At 45.7% G+C, this 23,123-nt stretch overlaps 2 protein-coding genes across 6 annotated transcripts in view; both read left to right on the plus strand.

The window, feature by feature from the left end:
* Positions 1-14,750, plus strand: part of KALRN (kalirin RhoGEF kinase) — a 462,312-nt gene extending 447,562 nt beyond the window's left edge. For all 5 annotated transcript variants that reach the window (XM_058028572.1, XM_058028576.1, XM_058028573.1 and 2 more), the window contains 7 exons: positions 2,096-2,217; positions 3,330-3,461; positions 5,164-5,328; positions 6,191-6,269; positions 7,413-7,613; positions 8,484-8,622; positions 10,696-14,750. In XM_058028572.1, the coding sequence (XP_057884555.1) occupies positions 2,096-2,217; positions 3,330-3,461; positions 5,164-5,328; positions 6,191-6,269; positions 7,413-7,613; positions 8,484-8,622; positions 10,696-11,241 (1,384 nt within the window). In that variant the 3' untranslated portion in view covers positions 11,242-14,750. The remainder of the gene's footprint in view (positions 1-2,095; positions 2,218-3,329; positions 3,462-5,163; positions 5,329-6,190; positions 6,270-7,412; positions 7,614-8,483; positions 8,623-10,695) is intronic.
* A 2,084-nt stretch (positions 14,751-16,834) lies between these two features.
* UMPS (uridine monophosphate synthetase) lies at positions 16,835-22,471 on the plus strand. Its single transcript, XM_058028583.1, has 6 exons — positions 16,835-16,989; positions 17,198-17,351; positions 18,661-19,323; positions 19,984-20,159; positions 20,672-20,786; positions 21,600-22,471. The coding sequence occupies exons 1-6, from the start codon at positions 16,840-16,842 to the stop codon at positions 21,779-21,781; spliced, it is 1,440 nt and encodes a 479-aa protein (XP_057884566.1). The 5' UTR covers positions 16,835-16,839; the 3' UTR covers positions 21,782-22,471.
* The last annotated feature ends 652 nt before the right edge of the window (positions 22,472-23,123 follow it).

Consider the following 23,123-nt stretch of genomic DNA (forward strand, 5'->3'; position numbering starts at 1 on the left):
CCTGCCTGTGGATCCCAGCATAGCTGGTCCTGGTGGTTGTGTTACCCTCAAACATGGCACCAGCCTGCCACAAGACTCATCAGGATGCAGTTAATTAAATGTGGCATGGCATGCCAGCACATCAGTGTGGCAAACACTGGCTGGAAAGGGTCAGGCTTTAGGGCTGGGGTGGCAGTGTTTGTTTCCCAAGCTGGTGTAGGGTATATCCACAAAGTGCTGCTGGCAGACGTGGGCTTGCTCCCGTTGACTTCCCGAGCCAGCTGCAAGGCAGAAGCCAGAATGTTTACAAGCCATTAGTTTGGCTAGAATTGCCTCTGCTGGGGCTTCTCTGCTTGAGTTTGATGCCTTGATCTCCTGTGGGAGTCAAGCAGACCATATCCTCACTAGCTTGCAATACCCCTATCACTGGGCATTTTCTCATCTTACTGGCAGTGGTGGGGTTGCAGTTTTCCTGAGCCTTTCCTCAGCTGTTCCTAAAAAAGCCCAGATGTGCTCTGGAAAGGCTACATCTGGCTTGGACAGAAAGATGCTTGTCATAATGTTCCTGGCTTGGCTAGCAGAGAGGAAAACTATCTTTACAACTGGGAAGATTCAGAAAGATCTGGAGTTGAATTCAGGTCAGGTAACAGCCTGCTGCTGGATGCTCATCTGCAGCTTATATAAGAAATTTGGGCCAAGCTGCAGTGGAAATCTCCAGGAGGCAATCTTTCATTTCAACTTTTCAGCACTTCTGGCACAGGCTGAAATGAATCCAGGGAGTACAAAGTCACTGAAAGTGAAAAAAGAACAATAAGAGAGAAGGGATTTTACATGGTCAATAAAAAAAACCCTTACATCTGATCAAGAGCTTCTTTCAGAGACCATTGGCTTGTGCAGCTGCCCCAGAGCATCCAAAATAGTCTTTAGCTATTGCTCAGTATTGCCTTATCTTCAGCCTCTGTCTGGCTTGGGATGGGGGGATATTTCCATACAGGGTTCTGGTTTTCATCACAGTCCTCTTCCTGTTGGCTCCCCGTGCACTATCAGCACTTGCATTGTCTTGTTACTCAAATAATCTTTCCAGTGAGGACACTGCCTGCCAAGCAGAGGCCCAGCAGATCAGTGGCTCTTACAAATCCTGCTGGCACGAGTGTGTGGGTTTCAGGGAGAGGGGATATTTCTGTCCTGCTTTAAACCAGCACTGTCAGGCCAGCAGAAGCTGCAGAGTCCAGACAGTTATCCCAGCAACCATGTCCTTCTGCAGTACCTGACAGATTAGGCATTCAAGAGCTAGCCTAGTTTTGCCATCAAGGGAACTCATTGTTGGCTTTAAGCTGGGTCTCCAGTTACACAAGCAAAATCCTTTAATTCAGGCCAGCTCCCTCAAATTGCATATTGGAGACTGAAGTGTGCAAACAGCAGTGACTGTGAACAGACATGCTGTAAATTCATGAGGCTGCACAGAGCTGTTTATTTTCTCAGATTGGCCCAAAGACTGAGCATGTCTCACAAAGTCAGTGCTGTGCTCTTTATCCCTGGCTGCTATGAGATGTCCAGTCTTCCAAGTGGGGCCCTGGCAGCAGTGTCAGATCAATGGCACATGCTCCAGGGGCCTGAAGCTCCCTGGAAATGTCACCCTGTGCTGTGTGACTGCTCCCTGCATCTGTGGGAAGCCCAGTTTGTGTGGTGTGTGTTGGGCTTCACTTCAGAGGCACAGCAGCTCACCATCTCCATGACAGGAAAGATCTTCATGGGTAAATCTTTCCAGATATACCAAGCCTAAGCATCCAGCTCTGGACAGGCACAGGCAATGTTTAACTCCTGGACTGCTTTCTGCTTCAGTGATCCTTCACATCTCCTCCTAGACCACAACAGACATGAGGATTTGCCTGGCAGGCAATTTGGACCAAAGGTTTGGTGAAAGGTTTCATTCACAGCCAGACCCTGATGTATGAAGGGGTTGTACTTGGACATCAAATTGAGAGAGTGATGTTCCTTCAAATGAGTTAACAGGACTTGTGTACACGTCTGCTTGCAGTGAGGCAGGGCAGGAACTGTATAAAAACCATTAGCAAGTAAAGCAGTGTTTTATAACTTGGGCTTCCTGCATCCACAGTGACTCAGGAGAGCTCACCTTGAAGATCTGCAACCTGATGCCTCAGGACAGCGGCATCTACACCTGTGTGGCCACCAATGAGCACGGAACTGCATCAACCTCTGCAACCATCAAAGTCCAAGGTAGCACATCTGACCTTAACAGATGGGATTTCCCTCTGTGTGGTCCCTTGGGGGCTGGCAGCACACAGGAGCAGCCCATGCAGAGGCAGCCAGATGTGGAGCTGTGCCAGGGGAAATGAGATGTTAAAGTTGTACCACCATTCCTCAGCCACAACTGCCACTGATGGCTGAAGGCTTTGCATACTCCTTGTGCTTGATTAAGTCATCTGACCTAAACATCACATTTGGGAAATGAAAATGCACTGGCACAGGTTCAGCTCCTGCATCCTGCTCCTAGTGCTGCTTCCAGGAGCTCAGCAAGGTCAGCCAGGGGAAGCTCAGCTCCCTTGGGCAGCTGAGTCCCTGGGGAATGATGCCCCAGCTGACTGCAGGAAGCTCTGGGCTTCAGAATCTGCCTGGAGTGGGAAGAACTGGGATCCAGTGACAATGATGTTCTACCTCCCCTTCTCTTTAGGATACAAAGGAGGTGAGAGTAAGATTTAGCCTGGGTGAAATTGTTCTTCAGTGGTTCAACTTGGTGACATGTCTCCAAGCCTGAATTCTCAGCACTGTAATTAGTGACCCATCTAATTGGAATGAACATGAAATTATGAGTTGATGCTCATTGCCTCCAGCTCTGAGAAGGGATTTGTTAGCACTAGAGATGAGGTGCCAGCTGTGTTGAAGGGGATGGCCCAGAGATTAATGTCTAACTGGAGAGTTACAGATGCAGCAATGTCATGAGCATTTAAAAGTTGATTTATTTGGTCTCACAAACCACCCTGGAGATCCAATTTCCCCAATTTATCCAAGCAAGTCAGTGGCTGCACTAACTACTCCTGTGCTGAAGGGAGCCCTAAGCAAAGCACAGAAGGATTGCTGGTCATTTGTCAGCCTGGTCCCAAGCACACAAAGCAGCCTACACACAGAAGAAAATCTGAATGCCTTGCTTGTGTCATCTTTGGGCATTCAGGGGTAGCTGACTCCTCACCTGCTGCTTAGTTAAGCCCCTCTACAAGGTGCAGCTGTCCTCTAGTGATCTGCTGTACCTGATACACCTGATCTTCAGAATAAAGCACCAGCACTTACTGATGTGATGCTGGATTTGGTATTGTTTCCTCTCTCTTCCCAAGGTGTGCCAGCTGCCCCAAACCGCCCCATTGCTCAGGAGAGAAGCTGCACCTCTGTGATCCTGCGCTGGCTGCCCCCAAGCAGTACAGGCAATTGCACCATTTCAGGCTACACTGTGGAGTACAGAGAAGAAGGTGAGTGTGTGAGCTGGGCTTGCTGGCTGTGACACTGAGAACAAGGTAAATTTCTTTTATGACACAACAGGTCCCAAAAGTATTCATGTCACCACTGGTGTGCCACTAATTGTAGCTTACAGATCTCAAAGCCTAAGGCAGAAAGAAGCCCTTCCATCATCCAGTCCAGCCTCTCATATATTACAGATCTTTCTGTTTCCTCTGGTCCTTTACAACAAGTAAAGTGTGCTAAGCTAAAACATATCCATCACTAAGGCATCTTTTTATCATCTGCATTTTACCACCATCCTTTCTGGTGGATGCTTCCCAGAAATGCAAAACCAAATCAGCCTCATCATTTTTTTTTGATCTGGATAAAGCTGCAGATCCCTGCATACTTTTCAAGCTCAGCTCTGAAATCTATTTTTTCTTAAATCCAACCATGCATTTCACCTGAAGAATTAGGTAGATATTAAATGCACTGTTTTCCCAATTTGCACAGGCATTTGCTCTTGAAAAGGGCATTTGAAATGATTCACAACCCTTTTTGCATTCCTCCTGCAAAGGTGTGAGGGTCCCTGGCAGTAAACCTTGCCTTAGGCATATGGCCTCTGTTTTTCCCCCTTTATCCTTCAAAAAATCCTATCCCATTTTAGTAAGTGTCCAAACCTAATCACTCCATCATATTAATGCCTTCTCCTAGTGAATATTTTATCTTGACCCTCACTGTGCCATCAGTGACTGGCATTTTTGTAAAAGAATAAAAGTTCTTTATTAAGAACAACCACCAAAATAAAAAATAAAAAAACCCAGCAGTGTTTTCCGTATTCCTTCCACTGCAAAGGTAAAACTGACTCTTGTAAAACCAGCCATGACCTTGTGAAACCTGGAAATCAGAATCTCTCCACAGGACACACAAAATAATTGGGTCATGTGAAATACCATAGGGGTAAAATGCCCTGAACTTACTAAAATAAGATAAAATTTTATGTATTCTTGAAGAAATCTCCATCTGTGACAGGGCTCTGTGTTCCAGGGGTCATTTTCTGTTCTCTGATCCTGTACAGATGAGTAAGTACTGGCCCTTTGGTTGCCACAGGTTAGGCAGTGGCTGGGTTTGACAGGAGCAGAAACACATGACAGAGTCACACATTTCTTTGCTGCAGTTCTGCTCACCTGCAAGCTTCCTGTGTTAAGTGTCATAAAGCTGGTTCTCCTCCTGCAGCTGCAGCTTTCACTGTAGCCACCACATCTTCATCTGCAAAAGCATTTGGACTGCACTGATGCCCTGTCTCAGTTTTATCTCACTTGCCTGGGGTTTTTGCAGTATTTCTGCTACTGTTTCTTTCATAACAGAGCTGTCATAAACCAGTCCTCCCCTTCTGTCTTATCACACTGCCCTGAGACATCACTTGTAGCTCACAGCCACAGCTACAGTGTTGGAGAGATCAACTTGTCCCTGGGCTGAGCATTTCCCATCATTATCCTGAGTCAACTGAGGGCCACTTCCTTCTTTTCTCATTTAGCCAGATGGGAAGGTGGCTGCAAGACAAAATAGCTTCTTGTGATCCATTTCTGGTTTAACAGTCTGCTGTAACACCCTTAAAACCCTGTAGATTTTACCCTCCCAGGGTGCTGCCTAAGCTGGGCAGAGAAAGCCCCAGCCCTGAGCTCACACAGTGAGCGCTCCCCTCAGCTCCCCCTCTCTCCCCGTGTCCCGCAGGCTCACAGGTCTGGCAGCAGTCAGTAGCCTCAACTCTGGACACGTACCTGGTCATCGAGGACCTGTCCCCAGGCTGCCAGTACCAGTTCCGAGTGAGTGCCAGCAACCCCTGGGGGATCAGCCTGCCCAGCGAGCCCTCCGAGTTCGTGCGGCTCCCGGAGTACGGTGAGTGCGGCTGCGGGGGAAACTGAGGCACAGGCAACACACCTGGGCTCTCTGGGGTCTTTTTGGATGGGTCCTGATAAAAGCTGGGATCCTGGACCAACTAGGATGTAAGAGAAAGCATGGGAGGTGCTCAGAGCTAGTTCTTGGCTCCAGAAAGGATTTTTATGTCTTCACCTCCATCCAGGCTCAGAGCCTGTCTCTGCCACAGAGGCTGTTGCAGATTCCAAGCAGGATCCTGCTTTCTATCCCAAACTATTTCTTGTCTTTATCTCTGCCCAGTGGGCTGCATGTCCTGGCTGGTGTTTGTCCTGCCTTTCCAGCAATGTTAGCAACAGCTGCAGCTTCTGGTGGGCACCCCAGCTGGGGGCTGCAGTTCCACATGGTAAATATCCCCCCTTGAGCAATGCAGCTGGAATGGGAATGCTGTGATGGAGGCAATGCCCAACACTCAGTGCTGCAGGAATTTGGGGCACAGCTCACTCTCAAGTGCTGTGAGAAGAGCCCACTTTTCCCATATTTTAGCAACCCTGGTGTGGAGCTAGGTCTGTGACTGGCTTGGACAGCTGGTGCTGCAAGGAGCAGGAGCTCACACAGCATAGCTCTACCCCCATCTCTGAGGCCTTTTTCAGCCCAAAACTGCAAGGACAGTTTTGTGCCCCCTTTATCCATACCTTCCCCTGGGGAGCTCTGGCATTTAGTGGTCCAGCACACAGGAGCTGTGCCTGAGCAGTAGGAAACTGGACTCTTAGTGATAATGTTTCCTGTTTTAATAATAAAGTCTCACATAATTTTCAAATATGCTGTTTATAGTCCACAGCAAACTGTCTTTATACCTTCTTGAATGTTCTTTGTTCTCTCAAAGACTCTGCTGCTGATGGTGCCACTATTTCATGGAAGGAAAACTTTGACCTTGCCTATGCAGAGCTGCATGAGATTGGGAGGTAATGCTAACCCTGCTTATCACTGCAATAAAACACTCAAACAATGGCTTGAAGCTTTTTCCTTGGTGAGGAGTTTAGGTTACTTTTGTAGTTAGCTTGAAAGCTGCTGCTCTTGTCAAAGAGCATTGCATATCAGATACTGATGAAAATACTGGATAGATTATGTTTTTCAAGATAAATTCTAATTTGAGAATTGCAGATTGGCAAACTGGTGAGCAATGAGGCAGCCAACTCTCTGGCAGTTGGTATCTTCTCTGTCATCCCTGATTTGAGGTCCTGTTTTGAAGTCATGATGATTTACTGGCTCTGGATAAGCTTAACCCCGAAGACTGAGTTTGCCAAAACACTTGGGCCTATGACTGACATACCTTTGCTGATTGGGAGGGTGAGTTGAACAGAGCCTAAATAGGAGCTGCACATTTTGTCAGACCTTTGTCCTCTCCACAGATAACAGATAAGGGGCATGCAAATAATTCAGGTTAATGCAATTATTTCTTCAGCTCAGATGTCAGAGACAATTCTGGGGCTGAAAGGGCAGGAGTCCTTCTGGTTCTGTAAAAAACTGGGATGTATTACTAAGAGCTCAAGTTCATGGTTTCACTGTGTAGTTTTACTTTCAGGAATGGTACTATGGTCTGTAGGAGTTTCCTAAATGCTTTCCTGATAGCTTTTTTCCTAATTTCTTACTGTGTGTCTGAAAAAATGAGAGAGAATGGTAGGACAGTGATTATTTAACATGACTTTTCTTTTAGTTTTTTGAGAAGGTTTGGTCTCTTTAGTAAAACAGCTGGAGAAGGGAGACCCACAGCTAAAATAAAAGGAGATAGAACCTGTAAAAGTGGCAGCAAATTGAACCCAGGGGAGGTTGTTAGAGGAGATCAGTGTGGCTGCACAAAGCAAAGTGACACCGTTTGCTCTCAGTGTTTGCTAATCCCCAAAGAATCTCTACACCCAGGGTAAGAGACAGAGGGCCTTTGTTGGAAAAGGTTATGAACAACTTGTTAAATCTGATGCTTTGTGAAATATTAATGTGATGAATAAAAAAAAAAAAACACTTGGAAAATCACTGTGTTATTGTGCTAAAAACTAGGCATGATTTATTCATGAAGCCACCTCATTATTTTGTTTTCTTTATAATTTCAGGGGTCGATTCTCCATAGTAAAGAAATGTGTCCACAAAGCCACCCGGAAAGATGTTGCTGTAAAATTCATTAGTAAAAAAATGAAAAAGAAAGAGCAGGCAGCACATGAAGCAGCTTTGTTACAACACTTACAGCATCCTCAGTACATCACTATCCACGATACCTACGAGTCTCCTACTTCTTACATCTTAGTTTTGGAGCTGTAAGTACACAGAGCTGGGATTTAAGATTTGGGTAGGAATCCTATTAAAGCCAAGCATAAAGATCACCCTGAGTTCAGCAGGAACAAGATTGTATGGATTGAGATGTCAAATGAAATAGCCATTTTCTGCAGAGTTTGCACTGCCTTTTCTTTACAGGGAGTAAGATTAAGAGGGTCAAATAAAACTGCTTTCTACTTGGATGAACTTGGGCAATTTGTGCCCCTTAAAAGTATCAGACCAACTTGGGCAGTTTTGTCCACATTTTACATTTGAGTAAAAGTGTTTCAGCTAGGTCAAAGCCTTCATCATTCTAATACCTTTTGGTGAAAAAACCTGTGTAGCAGCCATGCTTGTCCCGTAAGAAAAACAGCAACCAAACTCCAAAATGCTTTGTTATGGTATATCCAACAAAGTATATTTGGGCTATTTCATTGGTTTTTTGTACAGATAAATAAACTAGGTGGAAAACTTTTATTGGGTTAGTTTTCCCACAGAAAATATTACCACCTGAAAATGTCAATGATTTTTTTCTCCAATTATGTAACTAGCTCTGTAAATAAATAGATGGATCCAAATAATTAAGAAGTTCTGCTTCCAAAGGGATTGTCTCTGTCTATTGAATCCATCCTTAAGCAAATGAGTTTACTTTAAGAGTGTTGCTAAATTTGTCAAGGACTGGAGATAGCAATTGAGGATTAATCATTCTACCACTTCATGGCCTGCAGTATCCTGAGATATCATTAAATACTCATCAGATCTTGCATTTTATTTTCCTCCCTTTTTTAGGTCACAAAATTTTGTTTTCAGACATTAACTGTTCCTAGAGGTGCCATGTGATGTTTCATGCACGGGGTTTGGTTTGTTTGCAGGATGGATGATGGCCGTCTCTTGGATTATCTGATGAACCACGATGAGCTTATGGAGGAGAAGGTGGCCTTCTATATAAGAGACACCATGGAAGCCTTGCAGTACCTCCACAACTGCAGAGTGGCTCACTTGGACATAAAGGTAGGAACAAATGAGAATGATGCTGTTCTGTGCCCTGGAACAGAGAGTTCCCAGCTGTACAGACAGGGAGGTGCAGGCTGTACCCCACGGAGATGATCACTAAATGGACAAGCTGCTGATCAGAGAAAGGAGTTACTGACCTGCAGCACCAGGTCTCTGCCTTCAGACAAGAAATGCACCTTTTCCCTGGTTTGTCCCCAAGAGCTTTCTGGATTTAATGATGGGGAAGGAGGATGTCAGAGAGACAAGAGTGAGATGTCACTAGCACCTGTCTGAAGGGAAACTATGAACAATTCTATGGAGTTTGGTTTGGGCTCACACTCAGCCACCAACCTTCCAGGGCAGAGCTGGTTTGTGCCAGGCTGCCAGGGGCAAAGGAAAAGGAAAGCAGCACACTACATTGTGCTGGACAGCCTGAGAGGGGAACTGGGTGGGAAATACACCCAGGGAAGTGTTCAGAGAAGAACAAAGGACAAGTTGCACTGTGGAGGAGAAATTGGGGTATTCTCTAACGTCACACTCAGACCAGTGCAGCTTGTACCTGCTTTTGTGAGCACACATGGCAGGAGGCACTGTACTATCCTGGATTTGGCATTGTTCTCCTGTCCTCCCCAGCATCCCAGTTACCTTGGATGACAGAGAATTAGCCACTGAAATTTTGATCAAGTGTTTCAAGTTTTGTGATCTGCAACATCGATTCTGGTTGCCAGGGATATCAGATAATCTATAACACTTTCTAGACTTAAATGACAATTAAAAATAGGGAATGAGGGATAAATTTAACTTTCTTATATAGTGGACAATCCAGCTTCAGGGAGATTTATTCTCATCTCTATAAGCCCCAGGCATGTCAGATGAAATGATACTTTCATTCTTCTGCTGCCTCTACCCCTACAAAAAAATTCCATTTGTACAGGACCTTATATGAGAATTAGACACAAAAGGCTAAATCATCTTGGTTTCTTTCTATGCAATTGTTTGTATTTTTTGCTTTATTTATATGACCTGTCAAAAAGTAGGTATTACTGAGGTAAGAAACTGCAAAGAATTCTCTGTTTGATCATAAACAAAGAAACCAGGTGGGAAGCTAATTTTCTGTGACCTCTCTGCAGTTCCCTTGAATGAGGGATGATGCTAAATAAAGTACCTTCTGTTGCTAAGTGGGAAGCAGGAGATGCACTGGTAGTGACAGCAGATCTGTCCATGGATTGTATTGTCCCAGGATGAGCAAGTGAGACTGGAACAGCCATGTTCCAGTTAACTTTGCTTTATATATATATATATATATATGCCATAAGGCAGAAGTAAAATATGCATGAGGTTAAGGGAGAGAAAAAAGCATCTAGAAGGGTGCAAGAAATAAATTCAGACATCATTTCAGAGCCAACAAAGGAAGGATAATCCATGTTAAGTCCCCAGAAGAGTGTGTATAGGTAATGCTTAGTATCTCTCACTGAGAGGGAGACCTTAAATACTGAGCTGCTAAAACAGAGAGAAAACCAACTGGGATTAAATGTAATTTTACTGTCTTGGAAAGCATGACTGTGTCCTGGTGTATGTAGGGGAACTCCATGTCAATTGACAGCAGCAGTAATGGCACACACCAGTCCCTCCCAGGGTAGTGGGTGCAAAATTGAACATTTACTTCATGAAGAACATTTCTGCTGCAAGTTATGCACACTTACTTAGCCAGCTGTCAGCTGAACAAATGGAATCTAAATAAACTGATCAGATATATATAAGTCTTATTAAAATTTAAAAATCCGTCAGTGCTCTTAATCTGCGGAGATTCGTTTGGGAATATAAACTGTAAGTATTTGGGACAAAGTGCAAAATCCCAGTGTGTTGCCCTGGTGTAAAGGAGGATCTTGTCATTGCAACTGCAGCATTGTTCTGAATTTAGAGCAAACAGCAGCAGCTGAGCTGGTTCCTTATCATTCACTCTCCTGATCTCTCCCTTGCACATGTGATTACATGCAAGTTTTGATTAGCTATTAAGCCTACATGAATCCTACACATTTTATTTGACAAAATATAGTTACAGTTAAGTTTATTTTATTGTCTTTTCAACAGCCAGAAAATCTGCTCATCGATTTGAGAATCCCAGTGCCTCGAGTCAAGATCATTGATTTGGAAGATGCAGTTCAGATCACAGGTCATTACCATGTCCACCACCTCCTTGGAAACCCAGAGTTTGCAGCCCCTGAGGTTATCCAAGGCCTTCCTGTCTCCCTGAGCACGGATATCTGGAGCATTGGGGTCCTCACCTACGTCATGTTAAGCGGTGTCTCTCCATTCCTGGATGAAAGCAAAGAAGAGACTTGCATCAATGTGTGTAGAGTGGATTTCAGCTTCCCACACGAGTACTTCTCCGATGTGAGCCACGCCGCCAGGGATTTCATCAACGTTATCCTGCAGGAAGACTTCAGGAGAAGGCCGACAGCAGCCACTTGTTTACAGCATCCGTGGCTGCAGCCGCACAATGGCAGCTATTCCAAGATCCCCCTGGACACCTCCCGCCTGGCGTCCTTCATCGAGCGCCGCCGGCACCAGTACGACGTGCTCCCGGTGCCCAGCGTCAAGAGCTTCCTGCTGAGCAGGATGAGCCCGGGCACGTAGTGCCTCCATCCACGGGCCCTCCGCTGCTGCCCCTGAGCCTGGGCCGGGAGCGCCGCCGGGAGCGCGCGGATCCCTCTGTACATATCCCATATCAGTGTCTGCCTTTCACCAGCTGCAGGGTGGGAATCACTGCAGACGTGGCAATGGGACCGAGGCCAAGGGGGTGACAGCAGCGGGGACACGCTCCCTCTCTCGGGGCACGTGAGGGACGCATCCACTGCCAAAAAAGGACTGCAGGAAGCAAACACCAACCGGGAATGAGAGCCAAAATTGCAGTTGCCTTAATCTTTGTGAGGCAGCCTTACAAGAAATCCTCTTGATCTTGCTGAACTGAATTCAAAATGTACAAAAGACTAGAAGTAGGATAGTGGGGGGGAGTGAGACCAGGCTGACCTTAGCACGTACTGCAGAACTGGACCGGTCAGTTTTTGCTGAAATCATTGCAAGCCTGCTCCAGGTTATCAGTCAGACTTCTCATGCCCCATCTGCCCAGGTCTGCCATGATTTCAGTGGGGACTTTGCCTGCATAGGACATGCAGGATCAGGCTCCAGTCACTGCTGGATCAGCTGCCATGGTGGCGTGGCTTAGGAACATTCATGTTGCATGATAGTGCTCAGACCAAAATCCTCCATGAAGCCCCTCCTTGGGCTTTCTGCTGTGTGAAGTCAACGTGCAGCACCTTTCAGAGCTACAATTAAGGCAATGAATTCACTGGAGCATACAGCTGGTTCTGATTAAGCACAATGGGACTATGGTGGGTTTTTTAAAAGCATTTTATACACATTGTACAGAAATCTTTTGCAAAACCTGTGCATTGAGAAAAGGCAGAGTCCAATTTTTGCAGTATCTGTAAACTAGATGACGATGGTGATGAAGACAATTTTTTCTATCACAGGTTTTCAGTATACATATATTGTATCATAGATATAAATATATATAAATATAAAGGATCCTGTTCCATTTCTAGCTTCAGAATTGCTTGGCCCAAAGTCCATCTAAGCCTTTCAGAGTGCAGTAGGAGTGGTGAGTTCATTCTTGTGCTTACAGCTTGAAAATCGTTTTCAGTGTTTAAAGCATGTCATTTGTTTCATTTCCAAACTTGTAAATATCGCTCAGCCACCATTAGCACCTCATAACCAAAGCATTCATGAGGATATTTTTATGTCCAAAGCCTAATTTGTAATAAAAAAATAATATTCACAATTAAAACATTTCCCTCTTGCAAGCCAAGTTGCAACATCATCATATTGATGTTACAGTGACGGAGCCAGCCTTAAGTATAACCAACATAGGGAGTCTGCAGTGACAAATCAGCAGTTTGTAGGTTGGCCAATTCTTCCTTTCTAGAAATGGGACTGGAAGGGGAAACCATCTGAGGCTTCCCCATCCTACTGCCACACCACAAAGCTCTACAGCCTTGTGGGGTTACAATCAAAGAGATTTTTTCCCCTGGCATGTGGGGACTTTGTCTCGGTGCTGAGTACCATTTGTGTGTCTGTAATGGGAAATGGCAGTTGTTACCAAAGGTTTTCCTAAGGAAAAGGGCTTGATCTGACCACGTGTGCTCATATAGACTCTCTGGCAATGGAGAGAGTCAAAACTCATTTACCATCTGAGTAACTGCACTGTGAGACTGCAGGAGCAAGCGCTGTCTCTGCCAGTGATGGGTGGAGATACCCTGCAAGTACTGTTAAATTCTCAGGGCTCTGACAGCCCTTTTTTGATCCACCTCCAAGCTCCCTTTCACAGCAGGGAGGAGACCTGGCCCTTCTCTTTGTGCTTGCTCTGTCACTACACCAGAGTGGTCAGTATTTTGTTAGTGGGGAAGAGGCACAGCAAAAACCCTCAGTGCTCGAGGCTGAGTGTGTGCAACAAAGAACAGCCCTTGAGGTGGGGAAGCCAGGGGCAGAAGGGTGAGCCCAGGTGCCTCAGCAGAGTCAGCAGCAGTTCTGTGAGAGATGTAATGCAGGGAGGGAGTGTGGAAAGGTTTGAAAGAGACAAGTGTTCACAGAAGGGTAAGCTTTTTGAAAATCATCCAGAACCTATCTCAGTTCCTCGCTAGAGCAGCAGCTGATTTTCTAAGCAATCCAGCAGCACCTCTTAGATAAAGACCAGACTCTCATCCTGAGCAACAGTGCAAAGTATGCAATTTCTTAGCAACTGAATACAGACAGCAGTCAAGGGGGTCTCTAATTACCACCAGCCTCAGGTACTTTCTCACTACAGGACTGTCTGTAATTCTTCCTATTTGTCAAAACTGGCTCTTTGTGCTGTAATTGTGCTGCCCTTAAAAAAATGTTTGTGGAAGTGTGGTCTGTAAAACCCACAGTTTTTATTAGGCCCATGGGTACAGTTTGAACCACAGGCTTTCTGCTTGGCATTAATACAAACAAATTCTCGTGTATCACATGAAATTTGGAGTTATTTAGCATTTTGTTTTCCTACATCCTGCATTCATATGTCAAACTACAACAGCAGACCCTTTGAATGCACAGAGGGAAAAAGCTGGACTGTTTAAGGTAATATTTAAGCCTCTCATTGCTATCAAATAACAGAAAAGAAAACCCAAAAGGCTGAAAGAGAGATGATATATGTTTAGGTACTGGTGCTCAAATTCAAAAAGACTCCTTGTTGAGAGAGCTGGAGGTGCTGAATTCTGATGATGTTGAATGTTCTGGAGTTACTTTCTTTTGTGGTTTTGCTTTTTCCATATTCATGTTAGAACACCTCTTCCTGGACACCATTCTTCTTACAGCCTATTCAGGAATACTTGAACCAGTTAAAACTTCCATAAAACATTTGTGATTACCAACCCTTCTTGCTTTTGCCTGAATAATACCAATTTGACATTCAGTATTGCCATTTGATAAATGCAGAGAACTATCCTGACTTTGCTCTTTCCAAGTATTTTTCAGCCAACCTGTGGTGCCTCTGCAGATACAACAGGTCCTGTAACTCTGTTGAAAACTGTAACTCCATTGCAAAGAGATTACAGAAGCTGAGTATGTAGGCCTGGAGTGCCCCTGCTGAGTGAGGAGCCCCACAGCCAACCCCCTGTGTAGCATTCTCCAATGACTGGGTTTTTTGGTGCATGAAATACTGTCTGTAACAAACACAGTTTCTCAGTGAAGCTCCCCAGAGAATATAAAACCCCAAGGGGAAGATTTCCACCTGCAGCTGTGTACCACTCAGGGTGCTCCCAAGATGGCTTGAAAGTGTGGTGGTAGCTGCACCCCTTTAACTTCTCCAGCAGCTTCCAACCATCCAGGATGACCAGCAGGAATGCTGACAGCAGTGCACCGCAAGCTCTGTGTGGAGTGGCACTGTGCACGCAGCCACTGCCATCAGACACCTCCACAGTGCTCTTACCCTGCTCTGACAGCAAAGTGTGGCTCACAGTGTCCCCAGGTGCTGGGTGACACAAGGGCAGCAGCAATGGGGCTGGTGACACCACAGAGCCCAGAGGACACGGTGACATGGGGGGCTTCTTACTTAAGATGGCTTCATTTAATGAGAAGTTAACTCACCTCTCTCTCTGCTCCACTTGGAGCAGCCAGGCCAGGGCAGGAATTCTGCTGGCCGTGTAAACTGCCAGCCCCCTTCAGGTGTGGCTGCCCTGGGGGAGGCCCCAGGTACCCCCAGGCTGCCAACCCCCCCATGCATGGCACTGCTGGGGTGACACACAGCCAGCCCAGGGCTGTAACTTCAGGATTTCAAAGCACTCCAGGCTTTAACATTTACAATATGTCTCTCTCTTCTCAGTGATGCCTACAAGTTTCATTTAGTCTTATTGCCTTTTCTTTTTAAAAGACTATGGATTGGGTTTTTCCAGAAACATGTATCTTCTAAGTTAATGCTGAGACAAAGTCTGTGCCCTCAGCTGACCCTGAAGCTGTGGCTTCAGTGGAGTTCACTGGCATTTCTGACAATGCCTTTAGGCCTGTGCTACAGATACTGTGCATAAAGCTGAATGCAGAACCACACATTATAGCCTGACTATATATAGCCCGATTTTAATGCCCTTGCCATGGGGGGACTGTGTCAAGTAACCTAGGATAATATAAACTTCAGAGACAGATGTAAAGGCTTCTCTGTGCACATAAACATCTAGCAGAAAATTTACATGCACAGGGGTTCACTACCTTTTTTTGTTCTTGTTCCTTTCCCAGCAGAGGTGGATTCCCCTCTAACACAGGGCTTGGGGGTTTTTTTTGAGCTCATTCACTCATGTCCCATCACAAAATGGTGCTTTCCCAAGAAACAAAGTCAAATCCCATTTTACTAGGCTGACTGCACACTGCCATCAAGTGATGTACTCTCGTTCTGGGATCTGTGTAGTGCTGAGTGTTTCCATAGCGTCAGGATGCTGAATGTTTGCTGTAACTGTAGTCTTTATTATGGAGCTAGTGAAAACCAACATCTTCTCTACTCAAGCCATATTTCACCTTCATGTCCAACTTCTGATGCTGGTGCTTTTACTTCTCTTTCTACTAAACTGTTCAACACTGCTCTGCCACTGAGGTCAATTTGCTGATAACTTTTGGAAAGCAAATGCAATAGCAAGTGCAAAAAAAAAAAATCAATCTCAGACTAATTCACTGAGATAAGAGCAAACAGTTGGAACGTATTGATGCTTTTCAATCCTAGCAACAATCCACTGAAGGAGGAAAAAAGAAACAGTATTACTAACAGCTCAGCATTTTCAAGGTGCAAAGTAATTCCACAGCCTTAATTATTTCAGTGTATTGCTGGTCTGCCTTAAATGTATCTTCAGTTTTATTGCGTATTTCATTTTGTATGCACACAATGTCGGTTTGTAAAGGCAGGTTTGTAAATATTTCCTTTGTAAGTCTAATCACTCATGTGTGCTGTTGTGAGGTGACTACTTGCTGTCCCATGTTGTTGTTACTATTCTGCAGTATATATGATCATCTACAGATGTAGCTTCAACCTGTACATCTCCTGTCCTTGCATTCCCATAAACAGAGTATACTCAAGACTCTGTTTCTGGGCTTTTTTGATTAAATAAAATTATTCAGAGAAGACCGGGTCAATCTTATTTCACACATGTGGCATTTTTCTGAGCAAGGCCTTGGAGACTCGGGGCTGGCTGAGGGCTTTATTCAGCCCATGTTTTCGGGGGGATCTCTCAGCGACCCAGCCCAAGGGACTGTCACCCTGGCTGCATCCACCGAGCGGCCTTTGGGAACCACCCGGGGAGCCGGCACGGCGAGAAACCCTCGGGTCACACCCAACCCTCTGCACCGGCGGCTTCTGCTTCCCGGGGAATGGGGTGACGAGAGAACGGGGAATCGTGGAGGGACAGCGGGCCTCAGGGAGCAGGGCCGGGATGGCGCAGGGGCTGCCGCCTCAGGGAGGGGATCCGGGACGGCCACAGGGACCCCGGGGTGGCGCAGCTGGGGTTCCCGCCGCAGGGAGGGGACGCTGGACGGGGCACACGGACCCCGGGGTGGCGGAGCTGGGGTTCCCGCCTCAGGGAGGGGACGCGGGACGGCCACACCGCCTCCCGTGTGTCACACGTGTGCCCGCCCCGCGCCCCTCCCGCTCCGCATCATCTCCGTGCGCCGGGCCCGGCGATGGCGGCGGGGCCTGTGGGGGCCGTGGCGGCGGCGCTGAGCGGGGCGGGCGCGCTGCGCTTCGGGCACTTCGTGCTGAAGAGCGGCCGCTCCTCGCCCGTGTACATCGACCTGCGCGGCCTCGTGTCCCACCCGCGGCTCCTGCGGCAGGTGCGGCCCGGGGAGTCCCGGACCCGCCCGGGCCCCGCGTGTGCTCGGGGTGGCGGCTCCCTCACGGCCCGGGGGCAGCGGGATCGGCAGCGCTGCCGCGGCCCCCGCACGGTCGGCTCTCGGGTCGTGTCAGGCAGAGGGGTGTTCATTGATTTAGTCACGTTTGCTCCAGCCTGGCTCTTAAGAAGCGTCTGGTTTTCCTTTCCAGGTTGCAGGACTCCTTTTCCAGGCAGCCCAGGATGCGGGGCTGCAGTACGACTGTGTGTGCGGCGTTCCGTACACGGCGCTGCCGCTCGCCACCATCATCTGCTCCGAAAATCAGGTGCCCATGCTCATACGGAGGAAGGAGGCAAAAGACTACGGTAAAGCCTTCAAATCAAGAGTTTTCAATTTACCGTGTTTGGGAAATGACTTTATGTAATTTGTGGTTCTTTTGTAAGGCACAGCATCTCCCAGTTTAAGGTTACCCTTGCAATTTACTAAGCAGGCCCTTTGCCCCCTAAAGCAAACCTCCCACAGCATTCCAGCCTGATCAGCCTCTCCCAGCTGGTTGCTGTTAAGCCTGCAGCTTTAGTCCTGCTGTAGGAGATTTGGAGACTCTTGAAGGGTGTTTTCTGATTCTTTGGTTTTGTTTGTGAGAGTTTGTTTCTTTTCTGTACCAATGTATTTTTTTTTCCCTGTTACCCTTGCTATGGTTCTGAGTTAGTGGCCTCATCCAGAAATGAGGATTTATAACTCAGATTCTCCAGCATGCTGAGGCCAGAGCCACATTTCACTCTCAAACAGAGCTTTTTGCATATTGACACCAAAAGGAACCTTTCTAGTCTCTTCTTCATTTATTTCTCAACCCCCTTTTTCTTTCCTTATGCTGTGGTCCTGTAGTCAGTGAGCCAGGTGAGCAGCAGTCCCTTTTCTACTCAATGAACCATTTATTTGATTGTGATAAAGGATGTGGGAGAGCAGATTGAAGCATTGACCTGCCATATAACTGGATTTCTATGCATCCTCTTCCAACAGTGTGTAATTAGAAAGTGCACTTGTCAAAGCTAAAAGCTGCTCCTGTGTCAGGCAGTGGGACAGCCATGGAAACGTTTGCTGTTCCTTCTTGTGAAGCACAAGCCAGTTGTGACAGCGATTAACTGCTCCTGGGAAAGCCAGGCATCCCTTTGTCGCTGCCCCCAGGAGGCCTTTCATGGATTCGTGCCTGTTGTTAGTTAGGACAAAGGCACTTGAGGCTTTACTGCTTCTAGTTGTTCTAACAGGCATATCAAACACTCAGTGCTGCCTGTGGAAAACGGGACATGCTGAAGAGTGCCGATAACTTGGCTGCCTTAAAGATGTTTCAAATAACAAGAGAATAACTTTGTAAGTCTAAGCTTTCAAGTCATGACAATACTAAACTTTTGTCATCTTACTGAAACATTGGAATTTGTGCTGTTAACAGTGTATCAGTTTTTTTAATGGAATATAACTACTAGAAACATAAAAGTAGTATTTTATCAGCTTGGAGAAGTAACAGTCTTTATGAACTGAATTAGAGATCAGTGAGTGAGCTGTGGTAAGAACTGTGATAAGTGGTATCATCTAATAAAGTTTTGATTCTACTAAGGTTTTTTCTTGGGTTGTCCAACCTTTCCTAATTTGGTGGAGTGTTTTGTTTTTATTTTTCAGGTACTAAGAGGATGATAGAAGGCACCATTAATCCAGGAGAGACATGTCTGATCATTGAGGATGTGGTAACAAGTGGATCCAGTGTACTGGAAACTGCAGAAGCTCTCCAGAAAGAAGGATTGAAAGTCACAGATGCCGTGGTGCTGTTGGACAGGGAGCAGGGTGGGAAGGCCAGGCTAGAGGAACACGGAATTCGCCTGCACTCTGTGTGCACCCTGTCTGGGGTGCTGGAGATTCTCCAACAGCAGGGAGAAGTGGCTGCTGAGGTGGTTGAAAAGGTGAAGAAATTCATAGAGGGAAATGTGTTTGAGGCTCAGAATGGTGCTGCTCCTGGGAAGAGGCTCTGCAAGGAGCTGAGCTTCAGTGCTCGTGCCCAGCTGCCAGGGGTGCATCCTATGGCAGCCAGGCTTCTCATGCTCATGGAAAGGAAGCAAACCAACCTGTGCCTTTCTGCTGATGTCACCAGCCCCAAGGAGCTGCTGCAGCTAGCTGCCACCCTGGGCCCCAGCATCTGCATCCTGAAGACTCATATAGACATCCTGAATGATTTCACCCAGGAGGTAGTAAAGGAGTTGAGAGCGCTCGCAGATCAACATGAATTCTTGATTTTTGAAGACAGGAAATTTGCAGATATTGGAAACACAGTGAAACACCAGTATGAAGGTGATTATCATCAAGCTGGATTTACTATAACTTTGCCTCTGGTGTGTGTAACTGCAGTGCTAGCACAGATTGCCAGGAGAGAGCGTGGAATCTCCAACCTTGGGAAATATTCAAGGGGATAAGACCCTGAGCAATCTGACCTAGCATTGAAGTTAACCCTGCTGAGAGGGCATGGCCTCCTGAGGTCCCTTCCAGCCTCAACTTTTTTATTAATCTGTGACTGTGCTTAGTAAGTACTTCTGAGTTATGAGAAACTGCTGCCTGCTGTTACTGTACTGCTTGTGTGCCCAGCATGGCTTTCTTTTGATACTCCATCTGCAGCTGTAGAACTGCTGTTCTTTTTCCTGATCCTTATGATCTGCGTGCTATCAGGGAAGATAAAGATGGCACCTGTGACAGCAGATTTCTGGGCTACCATAAATGTCTCAGTAAATATTAAAGGTGAGACACTAACCAGTGTTTGTGAAGAGTAAACTCCGAGATTACACTCGGCGGTTAGGCAGCTGTCAGAACTGTCTAATGAGACTGAACTTGTAACACTCAAGCTTCAGCAGTAAAACTGTCTTTTAAATATGTCAGTGACAAGGTGTGCAGCTGTTTCTGTCTAACTTGTCTCCCTGTTTAGCAATTTCTGAGGACTGTTCCTTCCTGTGTTCTCAGGTGGCGTGTTCAGGATCGCGTCCTGGGCAGACATCGTCAATGCCCACGTGGTTCCCGGCTCTGGGGTTGTGAAAGGCCTGAAGGAAGTGGGTCTTCCTCTCCAGCGTGGCTGTCTCCTGGTGGCAGAGATGAGTTCCCAAGGCTCCCTTGCAACGGGTGAATACATAAAAGCTGCAGTAAGTGGGCAGTCTGGTGTCGGGTTAAAAGCTTGTAAAGTGTCACAGGGAGGTTTTATGTGTTTCTAATATTTGCACTTCCAAAAGTCCCTCCAGCTCTTAACTATTGCAGGTGTTTGTTTTTTCCTTGGAGACTCGGGAACATGATTGTGTGGTGTTTAAAGGTTGCAGCTGTAGGTCAGTGATGTGAGGTGGTCAGAGTTCACACTGGGAATTTAGTACACGTTGCATTTTCTATTAGCACTCTCCCTTTAGCTTTTTTCATTTCTTTCTTTAAGCAGTGCATTTCTAATTATTTTAAATCCATTTGCAGTGTTATTTATAACATAGAAAGAAACATAATATTCACTTTTCTGCCAGAGGGAAGGAGTGACTTTACATTGGAAAAACAAGAGGTGTTTCATACCCCTGCTTCACACAGCTTAAAGTGTCATAGGGTGGATGAGAAACAGATTGCTAGGCAAGCTGAGTTTTAAGTATATCATTTTTAATTGTTCACTGATCTTTTTCAGGTACAGATGGCTGAAGACAACTCAGATTTCGTTTTTGGATTCATATGTGGATCTAGAGTTAGTAATAAACCAGAATTTCTCCACTTAACCCCAGGAGTGCAGCTGCAAACTGGAGGTAACTTTTTCTGAAATATTTTTAGATTATTATTTTTATTTCTGAAATATCACTTCTGTTTGTAAGTACAGGAGCAGTCTAGTCTCCAGTGAAAAAGTAGCTTTTGAAGAGGGTTTGGATGCTGGTTCTCAGCTGGGAGGAGTCTGTTTCCCACTAAGGGCTGTCTCCCATATTTCTAATATGCTGATCCCTTTCCTGGAAGACAGTGAGCAGGCTATACAACCTTCTTTCCTTGTTTTGAGGTCTGTGCATACCGTAAAGCACATTCCTGAAAACATGTAAAATGTCTTCAGATAGGTGTTAGATCAGATGTAAAACTATTCAGTAGTAGTAAAAAAACATACAACAAACAGAGAAGTCCAGCTGAAACACTTGCTGTTGATACAGATGCAGTATCAGTGAATGGAAAGGCTTGTGCTGACTGAAGAGGTTATCATTGAAGCAGATAGAGGAGATATGTTTCTCTGCAATACTTTATTTTTATGAGACCTAAACTGAAATCAGAAGCTTTTACATTAATGTTTGGGGGTTTTGCCTGCTTTAAGAAAGCTGAGGATTATTTTAGTAATCCTGATTGGTGCTTCTTTGAGTAACTGTTCCATCTATAATAACTGGTAAACCATGAGAAAGGAGAGTGCTGGCGGTCAAATTTGCTCTGTGTTTTTTGGTTGGCCATGCAATTTCTGGTTCTGTTTGTGGGTTGTTAGGGTGAGAGCTGGGATGGGGGACCTGTTTTGTGTTCCAGCACCTCCCTGAAGGATTTTAGCACATACAGTTTTGTACAAACAAAAAGAAATGGTGTCTGTATTTCAGGTGATAACCTTGGACAGAGGTACCTAAGCCCCAAGGAGGTTGTTGGTGAGAAAGGCTCAGATGTCATTATTGTGGGACGGGGCATCCTGGCAGCCTCAGACCGTGTCCAGGAAGCAGAGAAGTACAGGAAGGCAGCGTGGGAGAGCTACCTGAGCAGGCTGGGTGCTCCTGCAGAGGGTTGAAACCACAAAACCACACACTGCCCTAGCCAGTGAGCAAAGCTGATGGAGCTGCAGCCCTCATGAGGGGCCCAGTTAAATACGTGGACACTTCAGCCTGTAGAAAACTGCCCTTTTGGAGAAAAATCTGTTGCAGAGTTGTTTTAATTGTACACGCAGAGGTCAAATTGTACTTGGCATTGTTGTTTTTTGATATTTGAATGTAAGAACCCAGAACTTCATGCCAAATTTTTAGCCTTAGTGGGATTTCTTGTTTGAAAAACATTGCACAAAACACTCCAAGGGTATTTTTTGGCTGTTGTTGCCTTCGTCTCTTTTCCCCACCTCAAATTCTTTCTGGCTGTGGAAATTATATTTTGCTATGTTCTTAATAAACTGCATCTGCACACTGGATGTGCTGCCCCACCTTCACAGTTTTATTCAGCTCTCCTGGTTCCAAGGAGCAAGTGCAGGTTTTAATGCCACATTGAAAATGAATTCTGTTTAATAAATATTTTTGCTACCATTTTCATTTTGACTGGCTCTATATGTCTTTGTTCTGTGGCAGAAGTATAATAAAAAGTCATTCTGGTGTGTCTGTGACTGCAGGAATTGCTCATGATTCTGTTTACAGAATTTGTCTGAGCAGTTAGTTGTGTGCTTAATTACAGTGGAGCTGTTGATTAATATGCAATAAAAATATACTTTATTAGACTTCTTGTGACAGTAGCTGTTAATACTTGCAGGCTTTACTTTCCACTGTACATGGTAAATAAAAAGAAATAGAAATACCTTATATGATAAGTTTAGATAAAGTATATCTAGCATGTATGTGGTGCAAATAGCAATGAAAATTTTCTTGGGCAAGAAGTCAAAAACCTGTGGTGATGCAGTTCTGGACTGTTGCTGTTCCAGAGCACACAGAAAGCTGGGTCCTTCTGTTCTGGGACTAGGAACGACTATTTAGTGAGGTTCTTGCCATTAGTGCTGTTTTTTGCCATTAGTGCTTCACCAGGTCTTTGAAAACAGGAGATTGGAGGAGGCTTTTTTTGATTGGTTTAACTTGTGCAGGATGTCTAAGAGCAAGGGACACAGGTTGGCATCTGAGGGCTTTGCTTTATCCCTCCTCTTTTAGTGACTAAATGCTCTTTCATGATTCAGCTGCTTGTGGGGCCTATGATGTGGAGAGAATGTTAGAACATTGTGTGTGTTATTTTCCTTGGGGCTACCAGTTGCTTCAGTAGGATTGTGTATCATAATTCAGACCTGGAGAATGCCACCCTGTGGAAGATGGAACTTGTTGATTGTGAGGTATCCTGGTCAGACACCCTGCAACAGTCAGTGGGATAGGATATTTCTCATCAAC

Source organism: Melospiza georgiana, chromosome 7 (genome assembly GCF_028018845.1).
Source record: "Melospiza georgiana isolate bMelGeo1 chromosome 7, bMelGeo1.pri, whole genome shotgun sequence".
Lineage (NCBI taxonomy): Eukaryota > Metazoa > Chordata > Aves > Passeriformes > Passerellidae > Melospiza > Melospiza georgiana.